The sequence below is a fragment of the Bombus impatiens genome, unplaced genomic scaffold (genome assembly GCF_000188095.3).
Source record: "Bombus impatiens unplaced genomic scaffold, BIMP_2.2 scf_0151, whole genome shotgun sequence".
NCBI lineage: Eukaryota > Metazoa > Arthropoda > Insecta > Hymenoptera > Apidae > Bombus > Bombus impatiens.
Window position 1 is genome coordinate 1,562,100 of NT_176570.1, and position 22,926 is coordinate 1,585,025.

The 22,926-nt window shown below is 37.3% G+C and overlaps 1 protein-coding gene and 1 pseudogene across 5 annotated transcripts in view; one reads left to right on the plus strand and one right to left on the minus strand.

Annotated features, from left to right (window-relative positions):
- The window catches only part of LOC100745126 (protein neuralized), a 123,863-nt gene that overhangs the window by 72,139 nt on the left and 28,798 nt on the right, over nucleotides 1-22,926 (plus strand). Inside the window, exon 1 of one of the 5 annotated variants that reach the window (XM_012382353.3) lies at nucleotides 21,123-21,681. The exons of the other annotated variants lie outside the window; for them this stretch is intronic. Within the exon in view, the coding sequence (XP_012237776.1) occupies nucleotides 21,585-21,681 (97 nt within the window). The 5' untranslated portion in view covers nucleotides 21,123-21,584. Of the gene's footprint in view, nucleotides 1-21,122; nucleotides 21,682-22,926 lie in introns of those variants that run through there. 5 annotated transcript variants of the gene reach the window in all.
- Nucleotides 18,687-20,825, minus strand: LOC105680401 (annotated as a pseudogene).

Genomic DNA, 22,926 nt, shown 5'->3' on the forward strand with positions numbered 1-22,926 from the left:
GCAAAAATAAAAGAAAAAAAAAAAAATACAAATTTTCTTTTTTTTTTTTTTTTTTTTTTTTTTGAAAATATAATAAAGGAAGTTTACGTCATGGAGTTTACATCATTGAAACGAGCTTAGTTTTGAGGGGCGTTGAAAGAGAGAAAACTCGGCGCGAGAAATCTTCAAATTTAATGATCTTCGGGTTTACGACCGGGGCTGAAAGACCCAACTGTTCTATTTTTCATCTTTTTCGCTCTTTCCCGTGCTTAGCCTTCCGCTTTTACGTGTCGAATTTTCTTTAATGGAAGAGATTCAAGAGACCAACGCTACGTGCGCACCTTTTTGCGCGACACTTTGTGGGAGGTCTTTGAACCGTATTCCTTTAAACATTTTCTATCGGACAGACAATACACGTGCAGCCCATAAAACATTGCTCTCCCTCGTGTTTTTATTTTCCTCCCTTTCTCTCTGTCTCTCTTTCTCTTGTTCGTATAAAAAATCTGTTTTGTTTTCTGCTTCATCACCGAACAAACTCAGGTTTTTTGCTTCCACTTCTCTTGGGAAGATTCTACACCTTCACTTCGAAGAACGAAACTTGCTCTTTTATTTACGCTGCCTGAAGCTGTAGAAGTTGGCATCAGGTTCTGAATTTTTATAGTTCATGTACTTCGCGTATAGCGACAACTTGGTGCTATATATTTAACTTAGTTACTATCCTGGTGTTAAATTAATTCCAATTTTCAGTTATCTAGTTTAAGAAACTTGCCCTTAGGTTATAATTAAAAAAAAAAGAGAAACATTTGCTCGACGATTCGTAGAAAGAAAAGCCCGAATCTCGTTGCAACTTCGATTTAAAAAGTATATCTTTATACGAGATTTAAAACAACTGCAGTAAATATCCAGCCAAAGGAACGATACGAAGAAACAATAGCGAATTTCAATTATATTGAAAATACGTATGACATAATTGAATTATCTAATATTAGAAACTCTTTAATATTACAAAGGAGATTTATAATTTGCTTGAAACTTTGACTATCAAAAGAACCTTGTATCATATAAAAGCAACTAAAACAAATATGTCTCCTCAAAATTAACAATTAGATGCTCCTTAAAACTTAATCTGAAAAAGATATTTCTTTCATATCAACTAGAACCATAAATTTCACCAAAAAAAGAAAAAAAGAAAAAGAAAAATATATATCTCAACAGAATTCGTAGAAAAAAGTCCACATCCATCCAGACATTTCCATTTACAAAAAGTCTGCCTTTCATCGTGCGCCAATAAATCTGAAAATGGAAGAAGAATTTAGCCAGCGAAAATTCCAAAAAATAATTCAACGAGGCAGAACCCTACGTCTGGCTCGGTGACTTTAATGGCTGCACAGGCGGCGTCTTCGTTCGAAAAGCAAGAAGCGCGATCGTCTGACAGAATTCGCATACGGCTCGATCATTCTTCTAGGGTAGCAGCTGTGCTCGGTCAACCCTCGTGCGTTTATATCTCCCGCCACCCTTCCTCGTTTCTTCTAGCCCCTGCTGTTGCTCGATAGAAAAGGAGAAGAAGCTTCTCGCAGAGAAACGAGCGTACAGCCATTCGAACAGCTGACGAGCCTTTAAAACTTTCGGCGCTGGCTTTTTACCTGAGCTCACGTTGCATCGAAATGGCGAGGCTTCCTCTCTCGGATCTTGAATCGCAAGGCACGGTCATTATTCGGACAATAAACTCGTGGAACGAGCTTACTTTCGATCTGCCAGCTTCGATTCTGAATAGAGGAATCGTGTAGATTCAAAGAGAAATGCCAAATCGACCGGCGAAGGAAGAAGGGAAATTTTTGTTCGCTGGGAAAAAATGAAGAAAAATGAAGCAGATTTGAGAAAACGGAAAGCGAATCAGATTTGTTCAAGTTAGACTGATACGCAGCATAGGGATGCGATTGTTTTGTGAAAAATTGTGCTTTCAAGCGAAAGTTGCGCGATTGTGAGTTAATCTTTGATTTTTGTTATTTGGTTTGTTACGTACCTTGTTATTAACTATTTTTCGTGATACGTGCATATTATGTTTATTGTGAATTATGTAATTTTAAGAGTTTGTTACAGTTTATGTTTTGACTTCTTTATGACTTTAAAATTTGTTACTGTTATAATGTATATAATTTATTATTGTTATATCGTTATTGTAGTTTATGTCTCTGTTAAAATTTTCTCGGAGTCGTCAGTTATTTTAAACAAAATAGTTTTAAAACAAGAAAAAAGACAATTACAGCCAATACTGTCTACTTTCCAAGCTTCGTTCTATTCAAGCATGATTCTCCTTCACTATCTATAAAACTTTATCTCACGTAGTATCCTACAAGACATCTAAATCGTAGCTTTTTGTAAATCATCACAGTTTTTCCTTCCTTAGTTCGTTATTATACCTGACGTTCCAAAAAAGCAACATCACGAAGGCCATTCCCGCGAACGTAACAAACTTCAACCACCACTCTTCTCAGACAATGACCAGCAAGATCGTTCTCTGTGAACCTTTTAGACGTGCCACGAAACGATGACAGCCTCTTCTTAAACCGCAATCTTGATCCCCTAATGCCTTGTCCAAGCATTACTTCCAAATAAAACTAATTATTATTCATAAATATCAATTCTCACTTTGAGATCAAGTTAGGAAAGGCGGAAAGTTATATTCGATTATTTTTTAAACGTGAAAATATGGAGAGCCAAGAATTCCCTCATTTTAATACGTAGGAACACAAAATGTATCTCATCAATCGCAATCGATGAAGATTACAAAAATGGAAAATTTCAAAGTGTACAGATTGTACATAGATCATGAAGTATGTAAAGTTTAAGAGTCACTTTCAGATTACAGAAAGCTGGAAATTTGGAAAACAGAAACATTTCCATGGTACGAACTTAACACACAGAATGTTTTCAGAGTTCAAGGTTCACAAAATCGTACAAATCACAAAAACATTTCCAAGCTGTAGTACTTGGTCAACACACAGTACAAGGAGGTTTTCAAAGTCCGCGTACAGGTCACAAATTACAAAAGGAAAATTTCCAAGATACAAAGTTCGTACATGAATCACAAATGATAAAAGAGGAAACTTCCAAGATCCAAACTTCATACATACGTGAATCACAGAGAACACGGAGCTTACAAAATACAAACTTCTTTCACGAATCACAGATTAATAATAATGAAATTTCCCAAAAATGATTATATTTCACAATAAAAATAAAATTTCCAAAAAAATGATCATTTCCAAAGTAGAAAGTTCACGTATGAATCTCCCCAAAAACAGGGATTTCCGAGGTGCACAGTTCACACTCGGAGCATAGGTTTCTGATCAGAACCTCTCTCTCTCTCTCTTTCTCTCTCTCTCTCCCTCGAGTTCCCGGGATACGCATCGGGTTATTCCGCGTCCGTTCCTCCGTTGCCTGACTCGTTCGCGGTTTTTCTGGTTCTTTTTGCCTCGGTGAATCACTCGGCCCTCCCGCGGCAGAGATTCTCAGTTGGCGATCTCAGCTCCGCGGCGAAACGCAGGTGGAAAGAGAGTCGCGGGTATGGCGGCGCACACCAGGATAACGACACGTGTCTCGAACAGTCCTCGGCCGCTTCCTAGACGGAGAAAAAGGCCGTCGACAACCACCGTGACTCATGTGCCGTTTAAGGTCGAACCGGTGAGCTGTCGAATGGATTCGTGACGAAATTCCTTCGGACAACGAACGATCGTTGCGTAAGTCGAGTGCCCAGAGAATCGATCCAATCGAACAATAACCTGCCATCGATCTGTTACTCTTGTCGCAGTCTTTGACGTGTTTTGCGTGGATTACGTGGATAGTCTTGCAAAACGGTTTCTCAAAGGAATTTGTATTGACTAATGTGGATTGGTATGTAAGTATTGGGACACCTGTTTATTTGTTACATTTATTCCAAGACTTGAGAATATTTAGTATTTCGTGTTATTAGTGAAAATTCATATTTTTATAAAGACAAATAAAGGAACGGAACCCTATGTTTCATCTACTAAATTCCATAACTGGCTGCAAACTTTGCATATTTTGCATACCTTTGCACATTGTGTGTATTATTATATTATTATATTCCTCATGAGTATATGAAAATCTGCACTCTAATTGCGAGGCATATACGGTTAATACAAAAAGTATTGGCACATCGTTGTATTTATTATAGTACTTATATACTCATTAAGTTCAAGTATATTAAATTTCTTATGACATATAATATAGTACTTTCGTGTGATTACTTAACCCGATTAAAACTTTAACGCTATGAAAATGAAACGTAAAACCTGAGGAAAAAAAACCACTGCACTGGAAAATAAGGGTGTGCGATAATACTTTTCGTAACCACTGTATGATGCATATCAGGTTCGCAAATAATACACGTAGAATGTGAAAGTAGTAAAGAGCAATTTGTACTAAATATCACTAGGTGTCCTAATACATGCCTATAATATGAAGCTGGTTCTCGTTTGTAGGAGACATCGTTATAACGTAGATTTCAGGAGCTAGATAACAGGAATCGATTTTCTGTTTACTCAATCGACACCTTTGAGGTTTTCACTGTTCGATCCTTGATCGCATAGACGGTCCATCTTCGTCTATATCTTAACATATTTGTTAACTAACTTTTGTTTAACTGGAAAAAAGACTTCAACCTGTTTTTCCCTATAATCGGTCAATTACTAAATTTTAATAATTATTCCTCGCAATTAACTGAACCCAAGATCCACGATGGAAGCTTCAAAAGTCTCGAACAAACAGGGAATCGACTCGTTCAACCAGGAAACCTACGATATAATCTTTGGAAAGCATTTCTCTGAAATTTAAATGCCAACCAACAAACGTATGAAAAGGTGAAATTCTGAAAGAAGCTCACTTCCACGATTATTCACAAGTTGATCACTCTCCATAGTCGTCTGGTCGTGGAAGATCTTCGCTCACGTGGCAAAGAGGAGCCAGCTTCCTCGAGCGGCCCGATCACTGACCGTCCTCACTGACTGGTCAGGTTAGTTTGTGTGCGTTCACACCCATCCACCCACTTTCCGCTCAACCTGTGACGTCACAGCATCGCAAATGGAACCCGTCTTTGTTCCCACAAGCGTTTCGCAAACCGGTTTACCAATGGTTCCGCGTGCCCTGTCAGCTGGCAGGACCGTTTAATCGGTTGGAACCGTTTCTATTTTAAAGGATCGCCCATTTTAAAGGATCCTCCTCGACTCCTCATCCTTCCAAGAATAGTTCATTCATGTCCGTTAAAGCGTTGCCAAGCGTTCCATCGCGGATTTAGATAAGGATGAGCGAGTAGATTTTACGCACGTAGGCGCGTTGTCCTTACGGCGCTACTCGGCTGCTATCTATTCTGGTTAGACTTAGGCCTTTGGCAAATAGAATCTTGTTTTCGCGTGTTATCTTTGTATTGTCTTTTGGCCTGTTTAGTGGACTCTGATGGTTTACACGAGAATGCGTATGGATGCGCGAGAGTGCGTGGAAATTGGGCCCAATGATTGGACTGTTTGTTGGAGATTTGGTTTAGGAGAGATATCAGGATATCAGGATATTTTAAGAGAGATGTTGGGAATAATTCATAGAGCTTTGAATAGTTCATGCATACTGTTTTGCGTTTGATAAAATTGAACTTCGCGTAATCGTAATACAAATAGTAAGTCTGAACAATAATTAATGTTACTTGGATACTAAAGAAAATTAGAGAGAGGCCTTCGATATTGGTTAACTAAAATGGTTTCGTTCTTCGATAACAGCATGTTGAATCTCATAGATATATATACAGTGGATTAAAATTCATTATATAAGTGCGATCAGGGGAAATCTTCTGTGGCTGAAGATAAGACGAAACTCGAGAAATGAAATATTTTTCAAGAAAATTGCATTTGCCTCCTACCCAGTTAGAAACTAGTCAAGTTCCTGTATACCTAATAAGTTTTTGAACTTGAAGTTTTGAAGCCTCCACGTCTGTGATGTCAAGTTTTCAGGTTGAAGTGGTTTGGAAAGTTGGTTATGATCCAGTTTCGAAGATTTCTGTGTCCTATGTCTTTTATCGATCAGGTATTTGGCAGTTTTTCGAACTTCCTGCAAAGTAGATACGGAGGACGGAAATGAGACTGTATCATAGACCGGAAGCTCGCGTCATCGATGTAGTGTACCTGAACGCTATCGTGAAAGAGATTTCCACGAGCAATCTGCTAGCTTTTTCGTTCTTCCTGTTCCCTTTTATCTTGCATTTAGAGAAATATTTTCAGTGCTGAACCTTATTCAGTTATTCTTAATATCAAGCGCTAGGAATCCTTTGTTAATCGAGCTTGTGTTGCTACGATAGATCTGCGTACATTTCACACTCTTCTTCTGTATTTAAGAGATTAATTTATTTAAACATGTACATTCAAAAAATTTCTCTATTTAGCTCGTCAACAGTCAAATTGATCCGAAGAGATGAACTCCATTTCTTACGAAGTTCTTCATTTTACTAGCCGTTTTATTGCAAATCTTAAAAATTATAATATAATATAAATATAAATTATATTATACTACGTAATAAAATTAAAAGAATATAATACATCTATATGTATCTATAAAATTTAAATGTAATATCTAAGTATAATAATATATTATAATATAATACAGTTAGCACTGAGTAAAATCAGACGATTTGTGTCCATAAAATTCCCCACAAGAGAGTTGCGTAAGTAATTGTATCTTCCACGGTCAGTGAATATTAAAAATAAAATGAATATTAAAAAAATATCACGTCTGTAATCGTCCCTGAATACATCTATTTATAGAGTTAATCAGCGTGACTTCCGAACGATTCAGTTAACAGCTGAAAATATATGCGATCTTGCGATCCTTCCATCCTCCACTTTCTTGCTGCAGTTCTTCTTACAAACTTCACTTTTCCTATACTCTAGACCACAACTATATACGTAGGATCGTAAAATTGAAGAAGAAGATATAATAACTGACTCGAAGCGAGAAATAGTATGAGAGGAATTACACGATATCCAAGCAAGGATAGCCGCAGAGTACTTGTACGCGTTTGGAGCTCGCGGAAGCAAGGTGCGTGAACACCCCAGACAGCACGTGCAGGTTCGACGAGGTGCGCGTACCGGAAGTCGCGGCCACTTAATGGATGCGTACGAGCCTAACGTACGCACGTGCTCGACTCTCCTGTGGAAATTCGTCAGTTCACCCAGACGAGACGCATCCACCCTGAAACGCGCTTCGTATGCTTCGTAGTTTCACTTCTTTTTGATGTACACCTTCATCGCGATCTTGATCTATGTTTGGGTTCGCTGATCATTTGGACTGGATTCGAGTTGGTTTGAAAATGTTTCTTCGAGTTGATGAATTCAACGTGCAAGAGGTTTTTCGGAACTGCAGAGTTGCGTAACTCAACTTTTATCACCGTTGCATTATTATCTTTATTGGATTACAAGGCATGGAAAATTATGAATGATTCGCTGCAGATTACTTCAAGATTCAGGCAAATTTTTCGAGTTCGTGGAGTCAGAAGGTGAAATCGTTTGGGACGGTTTGTCGTGTAAACGAATTTTTATCACATCTGGATTATTTATCGGATTCTTGATTGACTAGCCAAGTACGAAAAATCGTGGATCGCTGCAAGTTATTTCGAAGATTCTTTCGATTCTTTCGATTTAGAAGACGGAGAAATAGGGTTTTTTGTTTTAGGGATAGCTCGCGCTTCGTCGTCGTTTGGTTGGATTTTACTTAAGAAAATTTATCATATCAGCGGCGCGTCATAGATTGCTTTAAAGCTTCTCTTAGTTTTTTCGATTTGTGAAACGAAGAGCTGACATTTTTCCACGTTATATGCCCTATAATTGGACTACAATTGTCGCATAATAATATATGTAGTATTATAATAATCGATTTAATAAAAACAATTGTGAATGATTTAGCAGAAGGGTCGTTCCAAAGCGGAGCGTGGAATAAAAGAAATGGAATGTGGAGAGTGGACTGTCAGCAAAAAAAATGTAATTCAAACCACTGTTCCTCCTCATCTTCAATTTCGATAATTCCTACACTACAAACTCGTCCTTATAACATTTTCCTATTTCTTCTATCTTGATTTCTCTCTCTCTCTCTCTCTCTCTCGAATCAACAACATACTTCACTAGTTTCACTGCATAAAATATCGACGACAGCACATCTGCTACAGAAAGAAGTTTCTCGGATTGTCGAAAAGGAAAAAAAGAAGTGGCAAAAGGCCACCCATTTAATCTTGCTTTCGCCTGGACGCGTTCTTCTTTCGCGAAAATAAATTTTCATCGTCGAAATAGCTCGACCGTTGACTTAAAGAGCGGAGTGTAGCTCCGTTCGAACATCTGTCGTCGATAGAAGTACTTCCAGAAGAAACGAGGAACGAGCCAGGAGAGCTTTCGAGCAGTTCATTTGGTAACGATTAGTAGCCCCCGTTTTCTCGATGAACTCTTCAACTAAAGGGTGGATTCTCGGCTATCGACTCTCGCAGGAATATATTTTTATTCTCTCCAGCTGTCCACTGCAACGATCTCAATAACGAATTTTCTACAATGATTATCCTGTTATAAAAGTATTTTATTAGAAATATTCGAACCATTTAAGAAAATTATTGTTATTTGGTTTCTGGAAAATAGAATTCGCAAAGTGTTAGAGATTTTACATTCTTAAATTCTAGCGTAGAAGTTGAAATTCTTTGGAAAAATAAATTCACGTTTGATATTAATTTTATACTAATAAATTTCCTATTTTTCTAAATAGCGAACGATAGCTTCATTTTTTCTAATAGAAGATTTAATTTGTCGTTATGAAAGGATCACTAGAAATTTGATTAGAAAGGATCATTAAGGATTGCTAATATTTCCTTCGTTTTCTAGATAATCACAAAAATATTCCATTAGAAAGATACATTAATATCGATAACGTTAAAAGAAAATAATCCCAAATTGAAGATTTTTCACTACAATGAAATTTATTGGAATTCCATTTTAGTTAACGTCCAGTTAACACATCTCTCGCCAATTCTTTCTACGAATATGAATTCCTATTATTTGGATGGAAAATCACAGTTAATGAAATCTTCGTCGAAGACACCAAACAGTTTCAAACAAACGGCGTTACGTTGTAAATAATAGCGTAACAATTGCGTGAACTTTGCTAGGAATAGCCTGAAAGAAATAGAATCTGTCGTCGACAGGAGGACAAAGAGGACGTGGTCCATTCGATCGCGAGCTTTTTCACCGACAATGCACTTTGCTCGCGTCGTCATCTTGAATCTCTCGGTTCTGCTACGAAGAACCCCTCGTCGAGATTTATCGAGGTTGCCTCTTTAAGGCTTCCTTTTTCTCCGTGGATGCTCTACTGCACCCGGGAGCGTTCGTCGTTCTTTTAATGGAACAAACGTTGAGACATCGAGGCGCTGAAGCCATTTTTCAACTCGAGAGCGTTCGCCTTGCAGCTTCTGGGTTTCTTCCTATCAATTCTTCAATATCGTTGCACTTGTTCCTCGATAAATCTGTGTTAGCGAACGGTCACTGTCGTCGAAGGAAAATAATTCTTTCCGCAACCTTGCAACGGATCGTGGCGATAATTTCATTTGAATACAGAAAGCATTATAGGGAAAGAGTCTTGGTAATTTATTTGCTTGTTTTATAAATACTGTCTATCTTTCGTTATCGATTTTCAATCATGTTATCGTACTTTAATACCGTTAAAATCGTATCGATTTTGCTTGTCTGTTCTCTTTACCAGTTTCAGTAATTTTTCTCTTTGCTAATCTTTCTGAAGATTAACAGAGATGCAAATCTTCAGAAGATTAATAGAGTTACGAAAGCATGCCGACTTGTGTCATTGTGAATATGTGTTTGTTAAATTGAGAGATGGAAGGAAAGAATTAAGAACATCGGAAAGCAACTTCACCGAGACAGGGAAGACTAACTTCGATACTTTATTCCGTTCGCCAATAACAAAGCTTCAGTTCATCGGTAAAAGAATCTAATTCCCTTTTTACCCTTCGATTCTTCTATCTCGTGGAATAAAATTAAACGAATTCAATGAAACGTCTTAACCTACACTCCTAGAGTCTCACCAAAGATTCTTCCATAAATCTGACCTATTATTAAACGTTTGTAGAGGATCAAAATCTAATTTTATTCCTCCACCATTTTTTCACGCTCAAACGTTAAATTTATCTTTCAATCCCATCTGTTTGATCTCGTTCTCGTCTTATCGTCCGGCAGGGATGAGTCATTTTTCTGAGCAAAGTTAGTTACAGCGGGGACAATGGTCCTTTCAGCCCTCGGCTCGAGGCTGACTTTTTTAAGGGATGTCCCTTTCCAGCCCTTCGCTCGAGACGCATATTACTCCAGGGAACACCGCACCGACTCTAGACTTTAATGGAACAAATGTTGCGAAACCGCAAATCGAAATCGTCCGCGCTGCCAAACGGGAATTGAACGATGGCGGTTTTTTGAACAGTCGCGCTCAGTGTTCTCGATCAGCTTCTCTAGCACTCTCTTTTTGTTTGTTCGACGTGTATAGCAGTTGCTTGGAAACAAGTGTAGTGCATTGTTATCTCAGCCGCAGTAATTCTATTAAATTGGGTGATACGAAAGATATAGCTTCGTAAAGTTTTAAATTGAAAATATACCTTGCATAGGCTTCTGGTATATTTTTGAATTTAGAAATTACTTTGGATTAAAAAATTATTGTTTAGATTCGTACATCTTCGAATTTAAGAAATGTTTTAGACAAGCTTTTATACTTTGAAATGTTGAAATTATTGTAGATGGATAGATGTCAGAGGATTAAAGTAATATTATAAAATACGCAGACGCTTGTATCTCTAAATGTGTTATTTCAGATATATTGATATATTGGGTTTAGGGGTTACTTCCTATTTTTTTATCTTTCTCCTCTGTTAATGCTATTTCGTTTATTCTGAATTTTAAGACGACTTAAATTACTTCTTTCGTATTAAATCTCGCTTATCTAATACGAAGTACAACTTGAAATTTCTAAGAAGTTTCAACTTGAATTCGTAATTATGATATCAGAGAAAAGGAGTAATTATGCAGTTGAGAATACCAGTTTTGTAGATGTTTTGAAGATACCGCGAGCGCAGAAGCACAAGTAGATTTATTGTATCTACGTATGGTACGTGGTTATGATGAATTATTCATTTTATCAGATTAAAAAATCAAGGTGCGCATACTGCGAGTCGAAGTAGCTAGAGATCATCGTACGATTTTCCATATTATACAGGAAAAGCGATATTATCGCGGAGAAACCTTCAGATTTTCTGCATGCGTGCGTCTAAAACGAGGCATTAGAACAAACGGTCTACTAACGAGATGAAAGATTAGGAAATTCTACTTTTCAGACCAGAATATATTGGGACCAACCTCAATTTTTTAAATGAACGTAGCCCGTTAGAATTCTACTTCACTGAACGACCTACTAATTTTTCGTACAGCAAGCGACATATACGAGAGAAGAACCTTTTCTACCCTCGTTAAACGCAGGGAAAGAAAAATTCGCTAAAGCAAGAAAATCAGTCAAAAATCTATAACAAGCTTATTACGAAACACTACGAACGTACAGGTTAATAAAACACACCAATATAGACAAATTATAAAGCAACATAAACGAGAAAAGGCGAATGCCCGAGAAAGGAACAACTCCCCCTAATTTCGCTTCTGAAGTAGACAAATTTCTTTCTACCCTATACGCCACCCTTCCTATACACGGAATAATGAAATAAATCGATATACACAAATCGCAGAGCAACGTAGACGAGAGAGGATGAAAGCTGGAAGAAAGAGTAACGCGCAATTTCGCTTCAGGAGCGGAGAAATTTCCCGAAATCACTCAAGTTAACTGAGAACAAAAAAAGTCCGCCAAAGCAACCCAACATGAAGATCAACCATGCTTCAACCGTAAATTTACCTTCCTCCGCTTCTCTGTTCACCCGGATGCTTCGTTAAGTACGCGCCTTCTTCCCTTAAAAACTCGCTGAAACCGTCTCGTTCGTCGAAATTCTCACCCCCTACGCTTCAAACTCTTGAAAGTTCTTGCTGGCAGCCAGGTTCCAATTAAAAGTTCGCGAGCCACGTGTCCGTCCGTCTGTCCGAGGCCACTGCAGACTGATTCAGCGATAATCGCCGGAAGTCGGTCGAATTCTTGTCGGTTTCCCTCGTCCGCTTGGCGAAAACCCGGCGAACGCGGACAACGGAGACGATTGGTCGCGGCCTACGCGGCCGCGTGGCGCCCTGAAAGCGAGACGAGACGGACTAGCAACGAGTGGATGATTTAATTGTCGCGTGTCAGGAGTTCAAGTGTCGGCGAACGTGCGATCGGCGACTGCGAACGCGTCTTCAACCCGCCCACAACGTTGTACCCGGGGTCAACATTGTCGACGTTATCGTTGCTGATCGCAGGAAGTTCGCCGGGAACCAGCTGTAATTGCCACAATTAGCCCCGGTCCCGGAGCCGAGGATCCTCGCTAATTGTTAATTACATCGCGAGAATTGAGCAGACCTCTTGCTCGCCAGCTTTTTCAAGATGGTTGCTTAGAGGATGGAGAGAGGTTGGGTCGAGGTTTCGGTTTGATTTTAAGGTGGTGTAGCGGTACTTGAAGAAGAAGGTTAGGAGGAGAATTATGAGAAGTTATGGGTACGTAGGAAGTTGTTGGACATAACGGGTTAGATCGAGTGTTTTTTGTTTGTATCGTAGTTCCATCAGTGTTCAAATTATATATTTGTAAGGTTTGTTCGTGCGTAAGGTTTAATAAGACGGTGTAATAGTCCTGGTGACGTTGGCTTTGTTTGGAAATACTACGAGATTTTATTTAGAGGAATTGTAAGGGATACAATAACGCGGTGGAATTTTTTCGAAGGGTAAAGGGGTTGTAACTTCTACTCTTTATAAATTTATTCTTTTTCTTTCATATCTTCTTATAACGTTTCGCTTTTATCGTATTCGGCGAGAAATAGATTTTCTAATCTTCTGAAAATAAAGGAATACGAGAACGAATTCATTGACTATTCTTAGCAACAATCGAATGAAACTCGAACAGACCACTGGAATTCCAAAATATCGCAATGCACGTGTATTTTGATAGTGGTGAAGGTTACGTTTTATCGACATCCTGCTGGCAGCTGGTTCCCTTTCGGTTTTTCGTTGCTATAAATCCGAAAGTTATTTAAATTTGTTCAGACTTCGCAAGACCATCGGCGGACTAAAATGGTAGATCCAAGTTGACGCATTAATAACATCGTTTTAACGATTTCTATCTATTTCATTTGGAAGGAAGTAAACGTATGGAAGCTGTCAAAATGCGATAATATTTTCGAACGTCTTAATGTCGTTCGACGAAATTCAATTATTTCTCCAGTCATTTGAATATTATTTCATGTACACTTTAAATAAACACAGAATCCTCGATCAGATATTCCTGGACCGAAATGAAACATCGACATGTAAAGCACGAAATTTGTACCAAGGAGACTGACATGAACGATATATGAGAAAATACACAGCGTAAAAGGGAAACAAGCCTCCGTCCACAAATTGTTTAAAAAATTATCCAAATCCCTGAAAATCCACCTTTGTGTATTATTCCGCAAAATCATTTAAACCCTTAAAAAGATCCGGAAACTATTCTGATTGTAACTGCTCTGTTAATTATAGTATTAAATGTACACACACATTTATTCTGACAGACCATGAGTTCAGACAATGTTCAGACAACGACAAAAATTTGGAATATTTTTCAAAGCATGCATCAGGTGATTTACTGCACAAATATTATATGTCCACCTTTAGCGTCTCCGAAAAAAGCACAATTTTAAAAACTCAATGATACGTTATAATCGAAATACTTTTTGCATTGTATTTATCGTATTTACTTTTATCAATGCCGCTATAAAATGGATTGAAAATCGCGCGCTGGTCCTTTTCAGGAACCTGAAATGATAAAAGTGGATCTTACGAAAATATTTCGAAATAAACAAAAGGGCGACCAAAAATATTATTTCCAACAGACTTATGAAATGGATGCGAATATGATATTTATACAGCATAAGAAAAAGAACTATTTGTTGCATATGAAAACCGTAATTTCAGGAAAAGTGGACGCACAATGTTTGCACAGTAAACATCTCCATAGAAACTGAGAACCACGGTGAACCATTGACCCCCGCGTAAACCGAGAAAGTTCCCGGTGAACACAGCAACGAGAGCAATAAACGTTGGATGAGTAAAAGACGTTCAAACCGACGCGGCGTCTTAATCCGCTCATGCACACCGTTTCCTCCAGCTCCTTTTTATCCTCTAATTATACCTTACCCGAGCTTTTCTTCTGGAGTCTGGAAACTCGAACGATCTCAGCATCGATGGACGATTCGTGATAACATCAAATAGCCACTCGACGGTCTTCGAGGAACATTTCGTCGTTCGGCTTGTCGTGATTGAATTATCCTGGTTAATCAACGAGCTCTATGGAGATTAGGCCTAACCCTTGTTCAAGACGATCTCGTGTAATTCGCGACCCCTTTTTCTTTGATGGCGGGCGACTTGTTAGCGTCTTGGGATTTCAGAATGGTTTTTGTGATGCAAATGAACCGATAATATTCAAAGATTGATGTTGGTACTTGAAATGAATTGGAGGCAGAAGTAACGGAGGATTGTGGAGTGGAAGAAGGTTTATTTTTTGGTTATTTGCTTGTGATCTTTTTGTCTCTGATGGAAGTCTGGTATTTTATTCGTTTGGGCTAATATTATTTCGTTAATATCTGAATATCTTATTTTCCAGTATTTGAGTTTGAGTACTCTCTATAGTTTATAGTTTATTTAATTTGTTGGTTTTTTATGTAGTTTATAGATTATATGGTTTGTTAATTTATTACGTAGCTCATATTTTATGTAGTAGATATCATTTTATATGATTTTTTATATTGTTTATTTCATATTGTTTATTTAATTTACAGTTCAGTTTATCATTTCTAAATTTAATCTTTTATACGGTTATTTAATTCTTAAATAGCTTGTAAATTATGTGGTTTGTTAATTTATAATATAATATATACTTTTCTTAATTTATATCTATAGTTTGACTTTCAAAATATTTGTTTAATTTTCCCATTGCGTTAATTTCAGCAAAATTCAATCTGCAAATTGAATAACACATACTTCGAGTGCATCCGTTGTGTTCGATGGCCACTTTTGGAACATTAAACACACGAAATGAATTTGCTATTAATCTAATTTCGTTGTTCACTTCGAACCTCTAGACATAGTTTTACGTAATAAACAAGTAAAAGATTGAAATCATTGATTAATATAATAATTTACATGATTAAAATTCCACGTAAAAATCTTTAGAACCCTCGTGAATTCTTCGAAAAAAATTTCTTAATTTAAAAAGTAATCGCAAGAGCAAGAAATACCTCACGACACCTGGGAATTTTTCAAAAATTTCTTCTTACTCTCCACGTTAATCATCTTTACACAATATGGTCGGATTATACACGCGGATTCATTAGGATCTTAAGGGGGATAAGCTTCACGGCCCATCTGCCATAATATCCTGAGGGGAAGTTGCTGGTTTCTCGAATGGCTTCCCCTCACACGATCCCTTCCTTTCTTGCTTCCTTCCTTCCTTCCTTCCTTCCTTCCTTCCTTCCTTTCTACGCCAGAAGCTGAACGAACAAAAAATATCCGTACGTCGTGTTCATGGGAATTCACATGCAAATCCCGATGACAACAAGGTGCCTTTTCCTTTCCCGAAGCACGCGCAAAATCGACCATCTGTTCGCAGGTATGGAAATTAGACGTGTTTCATCATCCTCCATTGGGTTTCGATCAAATTTCAACCGTTTGTAATAAGTGTAGGTATAATCATTAAACATTTTTTTTTTTTTTTTTTGTAACATCTGAATCGTTATTTACAATTTTAAAGAAGGCAGATGGCTAATGGTTTGCTTATTTTATTGAATTATCCAAGTTCAAAGAATCAATCAAGAATTCTTCAATAATTCGTAAAAGGAATTTAATCTCTGGTAAAGGATAAACAAGGAAGCAATTAAAAGAGAATTTTATTTCGGTCGTTCTCTTGTGTGGAGCATTTCATTCCAATCTCTGCCCGATTTTCCGGCCTCTATCGTTCGTCAATCCGCCGACAAACGTTAATGGGAAAGTGCTCGAAATAAATCGACAGAACACTCTAAAAGCTATCGAACCTCCGCTTATCGATCCGCCAGGAACGCTCTTCCGCGTTTCACATTTTTTCCAAAGTAATATCCTTTTTGGTCGCAGTTCGTTCAAAAACTCAAAGTGACTCGAACATAGAGGAAAAGATTCGTTCGTCTTTCGAGAATTCTCAAAGGACGATTGCCCTTCGATCGGAAAAATGATACCTCCATCGCGTGTGCACGAATTCATCATCGTCGATCACCGATGAAAGATCCAAGGAAACTTATCGCTTCCCCTCGATTTTTATTTTTATCAAACGTTCCCTTCATTCATCTTCAATAAATGGTTTTTACGCTATCTTGCAATCACGAGTTGTCGATTCAGCAAACAGCTTTTCTTGATATTTCGTGATATATCGAAGCATAAAGAAGATATTGATTGTTCATTCTTGCAGATTCCGAACATGTATAGAATAATAGTATCAAAACTTTTAACAGGAAACCAATCTACCAGCAAAAATAATACGGTAACAAAATACAATAATCCAGTAACAACTGAATAAAATAATATCTAAGAACTGTAATATATACAAAATTATGGAGCTTTTAACAGATTTGCAAAGCCATCCATTAAAGCAGAAATCCCCTTTTTCATTCGATAAAAATAATATAATCATAAATACAATTCAGTAACAACTGCATAAGATAATATTTGAAAATACAAGATTATTGTTACAAGATTATGTACACTGTAGTAGATATGATCCTACTAAAAATTCAATCTCTCGTTCAGGAAAACGATACAATGACACAGCGCAACATTTCGGTAACCAGCGAATGAAATCTACAAAATGTCCAAATATCTGTAATATCTAAGAAATATGTATATACCTTCCAAGTTTATATACCTTCCAAAAAGATATAGAAAACTACGCTACCAAAGATCTATTTCCTCCAGACCAAAACCCAAACGTTTCACTTCCTTAAAGGATAGTAGCGACGATATCTATCTTCAAAAGAATATGAAAACAATGTACTTCGTCGCCTATAACAAAACTAGTTACTTAATAGGAAAAATAGTTAATAATCTGAAGTATAGGAAACAGGCTACCGAAAACCAACTTCCTTTCCTAGAGCAAAACTCAAACATTTCCTCGATTTTCATTTGCATACTCGAAGAAAGAGTTTAAATCCATGCTGAATCGCAGTGAATCGCTTGGCGAAAAATGGCTGAAGCCGCGTGTGCGGAGGCTGCCCTCGCGACAGAGGCTGAAAGCTCCGCGGAGCTTTTAGCCGTGCTGTGTCTATAGAGCTTGCATATCGTTATCAACCCCCTGACAACAGCCGGTCTCCTGTCGGCCCGGGATCGATACAGCTTCTATTGCGATATCAACGCGCAAACCCCATGGCCGGATGGGCGGCGGGGGCGGCGTAGGATTGCGCAACACACTGCCCCTCGAACCCCGCCTGCTAGCTCGCCGTTGTGGAAATTCTATAGAAATCGCGCGTCGCCTCGCGACGAAGGCTTAACGCGTTAATTCGCTCGGCTCTTTTCCCTGTTTCTTTCACGGGAATTAAGCCGAACCCACCATGATTCTGGAAAATATAGCTCGCTGAACGAGGGAGAATTTACTATTCTTTGTGTGATCCTTGAAGGGGAGCCAACCAGCAAAGACTCCTGTTTTCCTTTAGATAAAAATGAATTTTTATGGGATTTAGGGGATTTATGGTTGACAAGATTGTGGATGTTTATGCATCCATTAAATAATTTATCATGTGCCTACCGCTCCTTCTTCGTGAAAATATTCAATGTGATAGTGTTTAAAAATTCTCAGACCCTTTTCTTATTTTTTTAATTTCAAATTTGAATTCTTTTGTAATTGTATTATCTTACAACTTCGCTTTACGTTATAGAGAATTATTGTATGAAGAGTTACTATGAAGAATATCACAACGTATTGTAAAGAATATAATGTACATGAATTTGAAGATCGATTGCGATATTTCTACCTTGAGGATACCACGAGGGTGTCTGACCAGAGTCACGGAAATAACGTTTCCATTAAGCAGTCGTAAGCGTCTGCTGGGGTTCCCGCTACACTTAATCCGATCGAGACTTATTATGCTTGGGACTATTAATGCGATCAAGTATGGTAATGCCCCGTGAAAGTTATTGGCTCGTAAAGCGGGAAAATTTGTGTGTTGCGTCATTTGTCGTGCATCCAACGTAATGAATCGTAGCCCATTTATCAATAAAGCTTTTCGTTTCCATCGATGCATAAAAAATCAACTTGTAAAGGAAATCGTTCCATACATAATTCACGTAATAACCAAAAATATGTCCAATGATATATTTCATGTAAGTTTACTAGTTTTAGTATGTATTTTTTTTATGAAATTATTTTTCTGTGAAATAATAATTATACTCGTTAGACTAAAACCACACGCATCTCTAGTAAAAGTTTTGTTTATTGTTTTTTAAATTACACATTTCCCAACATTTGTCTGCTAGATATATAGATTGTAATTTATGACTCCTGTACAGCACTGAAATAGATCGACTGGTAGTTCCGAGACGCCAGCTTCTACTTGTGACAAATAATGTACAGATGTGATTTTGAACTTAAAACTACAGCCGAAAATATGTTAACTAGAGAAAGAAAATCAAAGCTCGTTTCACTAACAAATGTGTCTGTTACAGATTATTTTTATGCATCTTGATATGATATAAAGAACTCCAACAATTTTTAAGTTAATTTTCCATTACAAAATGTCAGTGTATTATAAATAGACCTGCCTGTAGTATTTCAAACTGATCTATTTTTATTCACTATTACTTTTATCTTTAGAAAAACGAATTCTAAAATTTCATCCACTTATTTTTAAAGAAATTACAAATTAACAGATTTATTCAGTTTAATTAATTTAATACAATTAACATCTTTATGCAAAATGAAATCTTGACACCTGAACACTTTCTTAATATTAAATTAATATTTAAATCATAGTCTATAGGAAATTTATATTGCCTACTTTTCAAATTATATAGATATTTTTCTAATTGAATATTATTTCTAACTAACTAATAATCTGTTCTATTAATTTTTATTTAACATTATGCAATTATAGATAGCAATAAATTGCATCTCCTAAGCATAAGTATATTTCTAAAAGCCATCGATCGATTTTTGCAAGGTTGTCAGACTATTTAGGAGGGTGCCGGAATTTTGAAAGTTGTTGCTCTATTGTACTCTTCTATTCCCCTTTTTTCCGGTCATTCGTCTCAAGTAGAGTCTACGCCAATGCCGAGGCCCGGTGCTGGCTTCCTAAGGCCAGGTGGTGCACAACCGTTGCCATCCCTAAAGCCCAGTGTTCCGCTCCTGCAGGCAGCTGCAGCTGCGACATACACGCTCCTCCTTGTACGTTTGCACACGACGCTTGTAATATATATACATACGTGTACAACTGCCTGCAATTGAGATCGTTATTGAAAAGTCTAGATCTAGGTCAAGAAAGATTCGAAATTTCGACTTTCTGTTCTTCTCTTAACTACGTCTGAATCTCCGTCGAGGTTAGGAAAATCATGCCACCACTTTATTCTTCTAAATCAGTGAGCATGTCTTATGCAACTCTCTCCTATCCTATTGAGGTTATATTTTCCTACAATGTGAAAAATTATCAAATGAAACATATATTTTCTTATGGAAAAATTTAAAAAATATTCTAAATAAACACAAGAAAAGAATTATATTAAATTTATCAATAATATTCATGCAATTCTACAATTAAAGTTTAGTCCACATATTTAAATCATATTTAACTGCTGACAATTTAACATATTTGACTTTGATTTGTGTTGTATATTTTACGCAAACGTCTTTATCGCGTAAGGTGCAAAGTACAAATTGAAATAAAATTCTCCACAATTCAATTATTTTATCCTAAACCGTCGTGAAGCACTTCTGACCCGATGATACAAGTTCAGTTCATGGGTTCTCATTGTTTTCATAATGTTCTTCTTTATCGATAATTTCTATGCGGCGATAAACATACATCAATTACCGACCGCGCGAATTTGATCGCTGTCTCACTTGTGCTAAAGTTTTCATGGCTATCGTTGTGTAGCGGTTCTTCGAACTTCGGTTGGGCAATGGTAGATAAGGTAACTACTTATCAACGAGATATCCGCAAGGTGAGATCCTGCAGATATATAGCGTCTCATTTCACCGCAACCTTTCCGCTTCGAGAGGTTAGAACGTCCGCCTGCCGCCACGCACGAATTGCCAAGGTGTATTGGTAACCGCACATATTCACACGAACAAGGGCGTGCTCGCACACACACAACCATGTAATGACAGCAGGGAGTTGGGGCAGCAACGAACAGAGCAGATGGGGAGTTTGCTTCTGCAACGAAAGCCAGTCGTTGTAGTGGCTTGGTTCAAGCTGTCCGCCTTTTCCTGGCTTCTCTGCGTGAATTCGCGCTCCTTTCCTCCGGCCTCCCCCGTCTTTTGCCGTTTCTCCTTATTCAACCGCGAGAAAACTCAGGTGACAAACATGGGTCGGTCGCGTGGTAGTCTTCCTTCCTTCCTTCTGTTTTTCTCACAGCGCCATCTCCTACTTTAGAGTTTCTTTTCGAGATCTCGAGCTGTGGCGCGATATTGAAAACCTCGCTATCGAACAATAGTCGATCGATATTTTACATATAGTGTTGCGTGCAAGCGGGTCAAATTCATTTTGTGGAACAATTACCAATTAGTGTGAATATTTGGACAATATTTCGCAGAATTTTACTTTCTTATTATTCGAGAAACTATGTTGACGGATCATCGTGTACGAATAGATGGTAAATATTCAAATACTTTGGTATTTCGAAATTGTAACGCGATATTGAGAAAGCTTAATATCGAAGAATCGTTGATCGATATTTTGCTTAGAGTATCGGGTGTAAACGAACCAAATTCATGTTTCGAAATAATTACTACGAGTACTTGATAACATTTCGCGAGGTTTTCTTCTTATTAATCGAAAAAGTATGTTATCGGATCATCGTATACGAATAGTAGAAAGTTATATGAATATTCAAACGCTCTAGTGTTTCAAAATTATACTTTTCCAGGTTAAGCGTGTCGTAAACTGTTTCATTATCGCGCCTAGCGTTTGATTATCGAATTCATATTATAGAAAATACCAAATTAACAAATGCTACAGTTCGGGACACTTAGAGAGGTCTACTTTCCCATTTCCCAAGTTCGATCCAAGGAGGCAATCGAGGAAATTCTAAAAGGAACATATTTTTGTCGTGGACTTGCTCTTCGAAATACGTGGGCTTCTCTTGAATTTCAATAAACGCGTGCTTGGTAACTATTCTCAATGGCTCTGGCATTATCTTGTCAACGACCACGGAGACCATTAACCGTCAATACAGCCACTAGGGTGGCGCGGCTCAGACTCTTAGGAAATGTCTTCGGTGAGTATAGAATATATCTATACGTCTTCTTTTTCTCACCCCCCTCGTCCTCGTTATAAGCGATCTCTCCTGCTAAGATTTCGAGTATTTTTACGGTGTCCCACATGTGTGCTGCCACGCGCGTTACGCGTTTATAAATACATTAACGGTTATACACCATGTCACAGATGTAGAGTTGTTACAGATGTCGCCTATATGCTTTATTTAATATAAAGTATAATTATGTAATAACATTCAACTTAATTTTTTTATCATTCTTTTTCGTTATTTTGTAACATTTATTAATAAATACGAATTTAATCGATATAGTTTATATATATTTTTTTAAACTGTATATAACAGCAATAAATAATGAATAAATTAGTAAATGATTTAGTAGCAGTAAATTACAGCGGCAAATCGAATTATGAATAATAATTTTACAGTCCTCTTTATTACATCAATTAAATTGATAATTACTCATTATATTTTAATTATAAATGGGAAATTTTATACGAATATTTAATAACTTGTACAATTTATTTGTCGCACTTGATGAGATATGATTACAGGTTCGTATCGATTATATCTTATCGCATATACTTAATTTCAGCTATTAATAGCAGCTTCACAAAATGGCTAACTATTAATCTTCTAATACATATTTCAGTACTAATAAAATGTTACATCCAATTTTCATAACACAGAGTTCTTACTACAATTTCTAATAGACCATTTAGCTATGTTACACATGTACAATAATAGTCAAATCAATAATGAACAAATCAAGCCAATTTGTATTATAAATTCGACAAACCACTCTACATATCAAGCTTTATAATAACCAGCCTTCGTTTTTAATTCACAGTTGCTTCTAAGCTTCGACCTAACGTCCATATTCAATTCAATCTAGCATTCTTTCATCAGGAAGAATAGAAGACCGAGTTACTCTCTTCTCAACCGGTTCGTAAAACACATTGTAGTACGTGAATCGTGATTTTCCTGCTTCTCTATTCCCTCATGTGAATTTTTCATGTGACTATAATGAACGATAGTCAGTTCTTTTTTTATGTTTTCGTACGATGAGTAAGAATATTGTTTGTTAAGCGTTTCTCGACCTGAAGGATCCGCTGGTTGACCGGATAGTTGATAGAATTAGCGCACAAGGCACGACTCGACGCAACAACAAGCGAGACATGCGTTTTCTTTGTCGCGCGAGGAAGTGGAATTTCATTAGCTATCGCGCGCGCGCATGTGAGTCATCGT